This window comes from Lampetra fluviatilis (genome assembly GCF_964198595.1).
Source record: "Lampetra fluviatilis chromosome 74 unlocalized genomic scaffold, kcLamFluv1.1 SUPER_74_unloc_1, whole genome shotgun sequence".
Lineage (NCBI taxonomy): Eukaryota > Metazoa > Chordata > Hyperoartia > Petromyzontiformes > Petromyzontidae > Lampetra > Lampetra fluviatilis.
Window position 1 is genome coordinate 177,416 of NW_027620433.1, and position 13,774 is coordinate 191,189.

A 13,774-nucleotide genomic window follows, 5' to 3' on the forward strand; every position below is an offset into this window, starting at 1 on the left:
AAGAGGAGGAGCACTTGATGGAGGAGAAGCGTCTTGTGGAGCAAAAGCGCCTCGAGGATGAGGAGGAGCGTCTCGCCAAGATCGAGCGACAATGGCTCCAGACCGATACCACCAGCAGCACCACCACCACTGCCACCGCCACCACCGCTACCACCACCGCCGCCACATACTCCAATCCTGTGTGGGGCCCAATTGCTCAGAGCTTTGGAGAAGAGGGCTTCCAAGAAGATAAAGAAAACTCCGGAGTCGCTGAGCCACGGTAAACCAGTCTGCGTGTGCATCCCCTGTGTGTTTATTTTTGTTATTTATTGCCATGCTTCTCACGCAGCATCAGCCTTACTCGGTCACGAAACTTTTTTTCAGGAGGATCCTGCCAAGTTTGCTCGCATTTTGCAACAAAGTTGCTACTGTTTGCGATCCAAATTGAACGATTTGCATTGCTTGTGTGGGTTCAGTAACAGGGAGAAAGCTGCAAAACCTTCCCAGAACAGGTGGCTGCATAATCCACACGGAGAATGTGGCCAAACGTGGAAATCAAACCCAGGTCAATGTTGCTGTGACGCACAGGTGCTCAAGCCCTGTCGCGCTCTCAAAATTCACAGACACTGCAAACCCCACGTGTACATTCTGCTATACTGAGGACAGATTTATTTTTCATAACTGGTTTCTGAGTTAGACCACATAACGAAGTGGGCATATCTTCACCATGTAACCCTCCATCCACTATGAGATTTTCGCTCTCTATCGCCTGTTTCCAGGCCAGGTGCCAAGTCGCTTTGTAATGCACAGCGACAGCTACCACTGAGAGGGGTGTCCAATTTAAAACGCGATGAGATGAGAGATGCGAGAGGCTCATCGCATGCAATGCACTCTGAGATGCATTCGACGTCAAGGGAGGTGGCTCTCTCGACCACAAATCACCGACGGACACTTTTTTGAAATCGTGGATGTGTTGAAGCGACCAAATGGTCGTGCACTCATTCTTCACCGCTTACAGTTCAGATCTTGCTTCCCGCCTTGGCTATTATTGCTGCTGCATTGACCACACAGATCCACACCCATTCCGTCACAGTGGACGTTCAGGATCTCTATCGATGCCATTTGAAATGCTTAGGACATTATGTGCAAGGGGTCAATTAGAATATACATATAGAAAAATGTCAATCTAGATTTTCATTTTTCGTGACTGCAGGGATCCATACTCTTTGGTTATATCGGTAAATTCACATAGGTATGAAATAAAATAAATTAAATCACGTTTCGATGGCCATGTCGTTATTGCAAGAAAGTTTATTTCTGTGGTTTCCCACCTGATGATGATTGCTTGTGTTGCAATCGAAACGTGACTTTACCGAAAGAACCAAAAATGTCACTTCAAATTATTCAGCTGAATTTGCACAGCAACGCCACCCACTACTGTGAAACTACAGCAGTCTGTGTGAGACACAGCTGCACCTATCTCAAGGATAGCCTGGCGCCATGAGAATGACAGCACCAATACTAAGCACACTCACTGGCCATGTCGTTATTGCTGTTTCTATTCAGCTCGAATTAATCCGCCACACATTCCACCCACGGACGATGGGAAGATGGCCATGTCTGCCGTAGCAGCAAGGTGGAACGGTGTCGTGTTGTCTCTTCACAGATCTGAGCCAGCTCAGCCCTCTTCCTCACTCGTCCAGGCCTTTGAAGTGAAGACAGAGGTTATGGAGAAGGAGACGAAGGAAGAGGTGAAGGAGATGATGGAGTATGAGGTAGAGACAGAGGAGGAGAAATCGGAGGAAGAGAAGGCAAAGGAGGACGAGATTGTGATGGTGACAATGGAGGAGAACATGGAGGGAGAGGAGAAAGACAATACGGAGATGGAGGACAAGGAGACAACAAAGGATGAACAGATGGTCGTGGTGGAGGACATGGAGACGACGGACAAAGGGGCAACAGTGGTGGTAGAGGAGGAAGAGAAGACGGTGGCGGAGATGGTGGTGCCAGAAGTTGAGGAGGAGATGAAGGAGAAAGAGATGGTGCTAGCGGAGGAGAAGAAGATGGAGATGATGGAGGTGGCGCAGGAAGAGGAGGAGGATAAGATGGTGGCGGAGGATGAAGAAGAGGGGATGGAGGAGGATGAGACGGAGGAGAAAACGGAAGAGGTGCAGGTGGAGATGCACGAAAAAAAGAGGAAGCGAGGGGGCCTCGCTCGCGTGGCGAGAGCGATCGCCTCACTCCTCCGCCGCGTGCTGCTTTGTGGTGACAGGTCCACCGCCCAGTAGGGGTGGTGGCGGTGGTCGTGCATCGGTGCCAACCGTGACTATCACCACACTACCCGCCCACCCCGTGATACTCGCTACACACACCACACGGGTCCCCAGAGAGACGGTGCCACTGGGACCACAGCTGGGGAATGAAGCTGAGCAGCAGATGCCAGGACTACAGCTGAGAATGACTGCTGCCAGGAGACCTCACATCACACACACACACACACGGGACTATGTCATTAGCATAGCCGGCCCCACACTGGGCCCCTTCCATGCTGGTTTTCATCCAGACAGTCCTCATGGGTTGACATTGCATTGGTTTCCAGGACATGGTCGTATTAGCATTTTATTGTGCTTGAATGTATGTTATGTGCAAATGCACATCATTAGTCGTAAATGCGAGGGAGGGGTTAAGAGGTGCACGTTTAATCCAGTGTTAACATTTATTTTAGCATCATATTTAAGGACACTGTTGTTGATAAGAATTCGTCTGGACGTGGCACGTGCCTTGTTCTATTCGATCAACCAAATTTAGTACAATGTTGGTCATACAGGAGTGTGATTTCATTCATGAGTAGTATTCACAGAGCCCCTATGACACTAACCTACCTAAAGTTATGGTTAAACAAAGTAATCTTGATTGACTTAATTCTCAGCTCAGACATGATCATCGCAATTATTTCCAAAGACGTGTGGGGTCCTGCGAGAGCAGGTCCCGACTACAAACAGCTGGGCAGCAGAATCGGAAGTAGCTGCGTCGCCCTCGAAATGTGATGTTGCTGCTGTTGTTGTCGCTGCTGTTGTTGTTGTTGTAGTTGCTTCTGTTGCTGTGATAAACGTAGGGAGGTGGTGTTCCGTGATGGGATGACGCCTTTGATTAAAGCCTCTGATCAAACTCACCCGATTGACGCCCTTGATCGTCGCATTTGATCAACTCTGATATTGTAGACTCTCACATGTTAAGCTCTATCACAGTGAAACGTAATATTATAACCTATGAACTACAACCTATCCATTGTAACGCTGTAAAAAAATATTACCTATTGGGATTCACTCCCTCGTCGAGAAGGCCGCTCTCTTCCTTTTCTAAAGTTACATGCTAATTTCTCTGCATTCACTTTATATCGAGGACAAAGTTTTTCCATTTATTCAAAATAAGCACATAATTACACACTGAGATGCTCTTACATATTCATGCATGAAGCACAATGGGCACATTACCCTCCGGTATGTTAATATACATGCATATTGTACCTTCCAAAATTAACAATCGAATGCAAATATCCTGAAAGACAAAGGATTGGATCTTAGGGGTGGAGTTATAAGGCGGCTCAGAAGCAGAGCTCAATGCCATTTCGAGAGGGAACTTGATGAGGTTGGACGCTCGACTCGTCGCTCTGCTGATCGCCCTTCAACCGCGAGACAACGCAGCCTGGCGAGAACAATTGCTGTGTCGACAGTCAGGCGACTTTGCGTCGGGAGAGTTCGTGGCGACATCTTCAGACTGCTTCCAGACATCGATATACCGTGAATCTCCAAGTAAGTGTCTATTTTCGCGGATAAACTCTTAAACGTGCTCGTCGTCAAATTAGCGGGATTATTTTGCGTCTCGGTTAGACGCGAGTGTCGTTCTTGTTTTAACAGTTAACGAAATCTAAAACTCAACGCTAAACATCCTTGCGGCCGATAGCGTACTTTTGACTCAATAACACCGCTGCTGTTACTACGCTCACATGGAGCAGAGACGCTCTCCACAGCCCCACGCACACGGAGGCAAGAAGCCATTCAATTGCTCTGTGTGTGGGAAGTCATTTTCACGGCCATCACATCTTAAGAGACACCAGAAAACACACACTGGCGAGAAGCCATTCCTGTGCTCTGTGTGTGGGAAGACATTTGCACAGTCATCACATCTTCAGATTCATCAGAGAGCACACACGGGCGATAAGCCATTCCTGTGCCCTGTGTGTGGGAAGGCATTTTCACAGTCGTCAAATCTTAACACGCATCAAAAGGTCCACAATGATAGGAAACTGAAATCAAAAGCTGAAGTTCAAGGTGCTGCAATGAGTCTTGAAGAATTTTCCACCTTCGATCCCATGCAGTTGGATCACGAGAGATGGCTGGATGTAATGGAGTGGCTCGACGATCAAACCGAGAGTCAGGGATGACTGAACAAATATTACGTCAGGTAATATTTGTTAGTTTTACAGTTTTTGTGAGAGTTTAATGACGTGCACAATGGTGGTTTGTAATGTTATAGGATTACTTGCCGAAGTGGCGTGATGAGCAGTGGTTGTGATATGATTCAATTCCGGACAATATTGTAGTGTTTAAGTCTTCCTGTTGAGCTAAAGTTGGAATGCATTTTTAGTTAGATCTTTTCTCAACATTTTAAACGGGTTTTTTCAAGAATATAGCTTTTTTGGTTGGTATTAATCGACTTTAGATAACCGATTTAGGGATGTACATTGATGACGCGTTCGTTGGATATATGGCCTTGACTTCAACATAGACGCACTGTGAACAAATGTGGTGAACTAATAAGGAAATAATGGGGAATGATACTTTAACGCTTTGGTATTCCTGGAACGGATATGGTTTGCGTTGTATTGTAACTGTTTGAACATAGGACATAATACATTCGGTTCGAGTTTTGACTTAAAAATGATTGCAGATGAATAAAAACGTTTTTTAACAAATGTGTGTCCGTTTATTTATTCATATCAACAACGTGTTTTAAGCGAGTTTCATGTGGAGGATCTTCGTCACACATCTGCCCTTAACCGGCAGCATCTTGGCTGTCTCCCCATTAACATGTGTTCCTGGAGGGGAAAGGGCCCCATTATTAATCGTTCATCAACGTACCAGTCCCTAATCCCTAAGTATGTCGGGGATAAACTGTACTCTATAACATGTAAACTGTAATACTAAAAACGATAACACTAAAAATTAAACGATTATAAACCAGTGTTTAATTTATAACCATATAAACGGAGGTAAGGTATTATAATATCATTAGAATCACAGCGTGGTCGTATAAGAATCACGCACAAACCCATTATAAACTCATGAGATTATGAATCGTTACAATTATTATAACAATCACAAATTGTGACAAAGCGAAATTCCCACATGCAAAACACCACGCTCACGTGACGAATTCTTAAACAAACTGCAACACTCAAGTGACAGAACTCAACAAATAAACGCCGCAATAAAAAAAAACAACATCAATGGACAAATCCTAAAAACAGACAACACACGCACGTTAGTAGCTGTTAGAAGAAGACAACACCTAGCACCTTCAACTATACACATTATACAGCCCCAAAGAGCAAACTCGTAAATGGGGCGGTATATGACAGCCTTCGCTGCTGTCGACGGGGCCAAGCAGCGAGTGTTTAACTCCATTGTTTGAAAATCCGTGTCATCACCCGGCCACAGTGCCTTAGCCAAACTACATCTCCCAAACAAGGCAGCTTTCCCTATGCTGTGTATTTTAGCAGTATATTTACGGACGCACTTGAAGATAACAATTCGTCTAGAAAAGGCAGGCGACTTGTTCTACCAACACTATTTCAAATTTCTATCCAAAAGAAGTATGAGTTCATTCATGAGTAGTATTCACTAAGCCCCGATTGCACTAACCTACACACAGTTATGATTAATCAAAGTAAACATTAGTCGCTCATCCCAGCTCAAACATGATCATACCAATTATTTCCAAATCCGTGTCGGGTCCCACGAGAATAGGGCACGTCCACAAACTATCAAATTGTAAACTCACATTGCATACTCTAACATTATAACCTCTAAGAATATAACCTTTAAACTATGAGCTATACATTTCAACGCTTTAAAATAACACTACAAACTAGTGTCATAGTAAACTATAATGTTGTGAACTCGTATTACAGATTAGAACACCGTACATTGAATTGTGATATTCGAATCTCATTCGAATTCTTAGCTTCACACTCGTGAGTATGTAACATGTATGTAATATGCATGAATGTAATGTCTGTATGTAACATGTATGCATGTAATATGGACGTGCGAACCAAGGGTGGGATATGTGAAACGGAAGGTGCAGGATCAGGATGGGATTAAAATTATTTGAATAACACTTTGGTGGTATTAATATCAAGCTGTCCACTAATGGATGAATGTTCCATCTAAATGGAATCAAATAACAATATTCAGTATGAATATGTAAAATAATCGCACAAACCCAATATTAGCCCGTGAAATAATGAATCATTACAATTGCAATGACTCCGGACTCACACTGCAGAGGGTTATTTTATTTAGCCTTTAACGCGGTTTCAGACCCCAGGCGTCACGATATAGCAACGACGACGACGAGACAGCAACCAGCCAAAACAGCCCCAAACCTCGTTCCTCCCCCTCTCTCATTCTCGGCGTGAACCTCCGCCAACACTTGGTCTCGCCTTCCTTTCTCGAACTCTCTCTTTCTTGTCCCTTAGTTGATGCACTGTCTTTAGATCACCCACCTCTATGACCTCTACCTGACCCCGCCATGGGCGGAGCAACTTGGGGGACATACAGATATGTATGTAAATTATCTGTTCAATCGAACCGGGGGTCGGATATGTGAACTGTGGGGGGGGGGGGGTACAGGGCAAGAATCGCATTCAATTTTTAGAATAACAATATGGTCGTATTAGCATTTTAATGGACTTTAATATATGTTACGTGCAAATGCAAATCGTTAGTCGTAAATGCGAGGGAGGGGTTAAGAGGTGCACGTTAAATCCAGCGTTAACATTTATTTTAGCATCATATTTAAGGACACTGTTGTTGATAAGAATTCGACTGGACATGGCACGTGCCTTGTTCTACTAGATCAACCAAAATTAGTACAACATTAGTACAATGTCGGTTATTCAGGAGTGTGATTTCATTCATGAGTAGTATTCACAGAGCCCCGATGACACTAACCTACCTAAAGTTATGGTTAAACAAAGTAATCTTGAGTGACTTAATTCTCAACTCAGACATGATCATCGCAATCATTTCCAAAGACGTGTGGGGTCCTGCAAGAGCAGGTCCCGACTACAAACAGCTTGGCAGCAGAATCGGAAGTAGCTGCGCCGCCCTCGAAATGTGATGTTGCTGCTGTTGTTGTCGCTGCTGTTGTTGCTGCTGTAGTTGTTTCTGTTGCTGTTATATACGCAGGGAGGTGGTGTTCCGTGATGGGATGACGCCTTTGATCAAAGACTGATCAAACTTAACCAATTGACGCCCTTGATCGTCGCATTTGATCAACTCTGATATTGTAGACTCTCACATCTTAAGCGCTATCATAGTGAAACATAATATTATAACCTATGAACTACAACCTATCCATTGTAACGCTGTAAAAGAATATTACCCAATGGGTTTCACTCCCTCGTCGAGAAGGCCGCTCTCTTCCTTTTCTAAAGTTACATGCTAATTTCTCTGCATTCACTTTAAGTCGAGGACAATGTTTTTCCATTTATTCAAAATAAGCGCACAATTACACACTGAGATGCACTTACATATTCATGCATGAAGCACAATGGGCACATTACAATTCGGTATGTTAATAGACATGCGGATTGTACCTTCCAAAATGAACAATCGAATGCAAATATCCTGAAAGACAAAGGATTGGATCCTGGGGGGGGAGTTATAAGGCGGCTCAGAAGCAGAGCTCGATGCCATTTCCAGAGGGAACTTGATGAGGTTGGACGCTCGACTCGTCGCTCTGCTGATCGCCCTTCAACCGCCAGACAACGCAGCCTGGCGAGCACAATTGCAGTGTCGACAGTTAGGCGACTTTGCGTCGGGAGAGTTCGTGGCGACATCTTCAGACGGGTTCCAGACATCGATATACCGTGAATCTCCTAGTAAGTGTCTATTTTCGTGGATAAACTCTTAAACGTGTTCGTCGTCAAATTAGCGGGAATGTTTTGCGTCTCGGTTAGACGCGAGTGTCGTTCTTGTTTTAGCAGTTAACAAAATCCAAAACTCAACGCTAAACACTTTAAATCGAGGCCGATTGCGTACTTTTGACTCGATAACACCGCTGCTGTTACTACGCTCACATGGAGCAGAGACGCTCTCCACAGCCCCACGTACACGGAGGCAAGAAGCCATTTAATTGCTCTGTGTGCGGGAAGTCCTTTTCACGACCATCACTTCTTCAGAGACACCAGAGAACACACACGGGCGAGAAGCCATTCCTGTGCCCTGTGTGTGGGAAGGCATTTGCACACTCGTCAACTCTTCAAGACCATCAGAGAACACACACGGGAGAGAAGCCATTCCTGTGCCCTGTGTGTGGGAAGGCATTTGCACAGTCATCACATCTTCAGAGTCATCAGAGAACACACACGGGTGAGAAGCCATTCCTGTGCCCTGTGTGTGGGAAGGCATTTTCACACTCGTCAACTCTTCAAAACCATCAGAGAACACACACTGGTGAGAAGCCATTCCCGTGCTCTGTGTGTGGGAAGGCATTTGCACGGTCATCAACCATGAACAAGCATCAGAAGGTCCACAATGATAGGAAACTGAAATCAAAAGCTGAAATTCAAGGTGCTGCAATGAGTCCTGAAGAAGTTTCCACCTTCGATCCCATGCAGTTGGATCCCGAGAGATGGCTGGATGTAATGGAGTGGCTCGAGAGTCAACCAGAGAGCTCGGGGTGACTGAAAAAATATTATGTCATGTGGTTATACCTATTAATCCGTATCGAGTATTTTTGTGTGTAATTTTAGCCATTTTAGTTTTACAGTTTTTGTGAGTTTAATGACGTGCACAGTTGTGGTTTGTAATGTTATCGGATTACTTGCCGAAGTGGTGTAATGAGCACTGGTTGTGAGAGGGTTCAATTGTAGTCGTTAAGTGTTCCTGTTGTGCTAAAGTTAGAATGCATCTGTAGGTACATCTTTGCTCAATATTTTAAAGATTTTTTTGTCAAGTGTACAGCTTTTTTTGATTGGTATTAATCGATTTTAGATAGCTGATTTCAGGATGTACATTGATGACGCGTTCGTTGGATATATGGCCTTGACTTCAACATAGACGCACAGTGAACAAATGTGGTGAACTAATAAGGAAATCATGGGGAATGATACTTTAACGCTTTGGTATTCCTGGAACGGATATGGTTTGCATTGTACTGGAAATGTGTGAACATAGGACATAATAAATATCTCCTTCGAGTTTTGACGTAAAAATGATTGCAGATGAATAAAAACGTATTTTTAACAAATGTTTGTCCGGTCTTTATTTTATAATGTTCCTATGTTAAGAGAATTTCAGGTGGAGGATCTCCGTCACACAAGTGTGCCCTTAACTGGCAGCATCTTGGCTGTCTGCACGATTAACACGTGTTCCTTGAGGGGAAAGATCCCCGTAGTTAATCGTTCATCAACGTAACAGTCCCTAATCCTGAAGTATGTCGGGGATAAACTGTACTCTATAACATGTAAACTGTAATACTATAAACGATAACACTAAACATTAAACGATTATAAACTAGTGTTTAATTTATAACTATGTAAACGTAGGTAAGGTATTACAATATCATTAGAAGAACACTGGTTGTATAAGAATCGCACTCTGCTCATATGTATGTATAGTGTACTGCTAGATGTCATCGAAAAACAAAAGACGGAATATATTTATATAAATACACGCACAAACCCATTATAAACTCATGACATTATGAATCGTTACAATTATTATGACAATCACAAATTGTGACAAAGCGAAATTCCCACAAGCAAAACACCACGCTCACGTGACGAATTCTTAAACAAACTGCAACACTCAAGTGACAGAACGCCGCAATAAAAACAACATCAATGGACAAATCGTAAAAACAGACAACACACGCACGTTAATAGCTGTTAGAAGAAGACAACACCTAACACCTTCAACTATACACATCATACAGCCAACTCGTAAATGGGGCGGTATATGACAGCCTTCGCTGCTGTCGACGGGGCCAAGCAGCGAGTGTTTAACTCCATTGTTTCAGAATCCGTGTCATCACCCGGCGACAACGACTTAGCCAAACTACATCTCCCCAACAAGGCAGCCTTCCCTATGCTGTGTATTTTAGCACTATATTTACGGACGCACTTGAAGATAACAATTCGTCTAGAAAAGGCAGGCGACTTGTTCTACCAACAGGATTTCAATTTAAATCCGAAAGAAGTATGAGTGCATTCATGAGTAGTATTCACTAAGCCCCGATTGCACTAACCTACACACAGTTATGATTAATCAAAGTAAACATTAGTCGCTCATCCCAGCTCAAACATGATCATACCAATTATTTCCAAATCCGTGTCGGGTCCCACGAGAATAGGGCACGTCCACAAACTCTCAAATTGTAAACTCACATTGCATACTCTAACATTATAACCTCTAAGAATATAACATTTAAACTATGAGCTATACATTTCAACGCTTTAAAATAACACTACAAACTAGTGTTATAGTAAACTATAATGTTGTGAACTCGTATTACAGATTAGAACACCGTACATTGAATTGTGATATTCGAATCTCATTCGAATTCTTAGCTTCACACTCGTGAGTATGTAACATGTATGTAATATGCATGAATGTAATGTCTGTATGTAACATGTATGCATGTAATATGGACGTGCGAACCAAGGGTGGGATATGTGAAACGGAAGGTGCAGGATCAGGATGGGATTAAAATTATTTGAATAACCCTTTGGTGGTATTAATATCAAGCTGTCCACTAATGGATGAATGTTTCATCTAAATGGAATCAAATAACAATATTCAGTATGAATATGTAAAATAATCGCACAAACCCAATATTAGCCCGTGAAATAATGAATCATTACAATTGCAATGACTCCGGACTCACACTGCAGAGGGTTATTTTATTTAGCCTTTAACGCGGTTTCAGACCCCAGGCGTCACGATATAGCAACGACGACGACGAGACAGCAACCAGCCAAAACAGCCCCAAACCTCGTTCCTCCCCCTCTCTCATTCTCGGCGTGAACCTTCGCCCACACTTGGTCTCGCCTTCCCTTCTCGAACTCTCTCTTTCTTGTCCCTTAGTTGATGCACTGTCTTTAGATCACCCACTTCTATGACCTCTACCTGACCCCGCCATGGGCGGAGCAACTTGGGGGACATACAGATATGTATGTAAATTATCTGTTCAATCGAACCGGGGGTCGGATATGTGAACTGTGGGGGGGGGGGGGGGGGGTACAGGGCAAGAATCGCATTCAATTTTTAGAATAACAATATGGTCGTATTAGCATTTTAATGGACTTTAATATATGTTACGTGCAAATGCAAATCATTAGTCGTAAATGCGAGGGAGGGGTTAAGAGGTGCACGTTAAATCCAGCGTTAACAATTATTTTAGCATCATATTTAAGGACACTGTTGTTGATAAGAATTCGTCTGGACATGGCACGTGCCTTGTTCTACTAGATCAACCAAAATTAGTACAACATTAGTACAATGTCGGTTATTCAGGAGTCTGATTTCATTCAAGAGTAGTATTCACAGAGCCCCGATGACACTAACCTACCTAAAGTTATGGTTAAACAAAGTAATCTTGAGTTACTTAATTCTCAGCTCAGACATGATCATCGCAATCATTTCCAAAGACGTGTGGGGTCCTGCGAGAGCAGGTCCCGACTACAAACAGCTGGGCAGCAGAATCGGAAGTAGCTGCGTCGCCCTCGAAATGTGATGTTGCTGCTGTTGTTGTCGCTGCTGTTGTTGCTGCTGTAGTTGCTTCTGTTGCTGTGATATACGCAGGGTGGTGATGTTCCGTGATGGGATGACGCCTTTGATTCAAGCCTCTGATCAAACTCACCCGATTGACGCCCTTGATCGTCGCATTTGATCAACTCTGATATTGTCTACTCTCACATATTAAGCTCTATCATAGTGAAACATAATATTATAACCTATGAACTACAACCTATCCATTGTAACGCTGTAAAATAATATTACCTATTGGGGTTCACTCCCTCGTCGAGAAGGCGCTCTCTTCCTTTTCTAAAGTTACATGCTAATTTCTCTGCATTCACTTTAAATCGAGGACAAAGCTTTTCGATTTATTCAAAATAGGCGCACAATTACACACTGAGATGCACTTACATATTCATGCATGAAGCACTATGGGCACATTACCCTTCGGTATGTTAATAGACATGCGGATTGTACCTTCCAAAATTAACAATCGAATGCAAATATCCTGAAAGACAAAGGATTGGATCCTAGGGGGGGAGTTATAAGGCGGCTCAGAAGCAGAGCTCAATGCCATTTCGAGAGGGAAATTGATGAGGTTGGACGCTCGACTCGTCGCTCTGCTGATCGCCCTTCAACCGCGAGACAACGCAGCCTGGCGAGCACAATTGCTGTGTCGACAGTTAGGCGACTTTGCGTCCGGAGAGTTCGTGGCGACATCTTCAGACGGGTTTCAGACACCGATATACCGTGAATCTCCAAGTAAGTGTCTATTTTCGTGGATAAACTCTTAAACGTGTTCGTCGTCAAATTAGCGGGAATTTTTTGCGTCTCGGTTAGACGCGAGTGTCGTTCTTGTTTTAGCAGTTAACAAAATCCAAAACTCAACGCTAAACACTTTAAATCGAGGCCGATTGCGTACTTTTGACTCGATAACACCGCTGCTGTTACTACGCTCACATGGAGCATGATTGCGATGATCATGTCTGAGCTGAGAATTTAGCGACTAAACGTTACTTTGTTTAATCATAACTGTGTGTAGGTTAGTATCTGGGGGCTCAGCGAATACTACTCATTAAATAACTCGTACTCCATTATGACCGACATTGTACTAATTTTGGTTGATCGAGACGAACAAGGCACGTGCCATGTCCAGACGAATTGTTATCAACAATTTGTCCTTAAATATAATGCTAACACTGGATTAACGTTAACACTGGATTCGCATTCAAATTATTAGAATTACTCCGTGGTCCTCTTAGAATCACACTAATGTCGTAAGTCAAGGGCTCGCACCACAGCCTTGAAGGATTAGGCAGGTCCCTGGCTTCTTTTGAAGAATTTGACTGAGCTCCAGGCACCGGTTCCTCGCACGTGGCGGATCCTTGAGGCACCCCGGGCCTCAGGGGCTCAGAAACTGTGGGCGCCACAACACATTTCCTTTGGCGTACGGTTTCCGTTGCCGAGTGCCCCACCACGTCGGACACACCAGACTTGGGCTGTACAGGACATGGGGATGAGCTGTCTGGGTGGGGACGGACATAACTACATGGGTACACACTGCGGCCATTTCACCTCTATGACTTCAACAAGACCCCGCCATGGGCGGAGCAACTTGGTGGACGTACCCGGTGTCACCTGTGGGCAATACAACCTGTCTACGACCGCCCATGGAAGCACGTGTTCCCGCCACCCCGTGTTCTTTTAATTAGCGGCTTGCGCTCTGGCAGGGAAAGTTCCTCGTTGTAAATCGTTTCACAACGTTC

At 43.9% G+C, this 13,774-nt stretch overlaps 1 protein-coding gene across 1 annotated transcript in view; it reads left to right on the top strand.

Moving 5' to 3' along the window:
* The first annotated feature begins 1,820 nt into the window (after positions 1-1,820).
* The window catches only part of LOC144953869 (uncharacterized), a 33,994-nt gene continuing 22,040 nt past the window's right edge, over positions 1,821-13,774 (top strand). Inside the window, 3 exon segments of the mRNA XM_078884521.1 lie at positions 1,821-2,201; positions 4,088-4,267; positions 8,372-8,723. Coding sequence (XP_078740647.1) covers positions 1,821-2,201; positions 4,088-4,267; positions 8,372-8,723 — 913 coding nt within the window.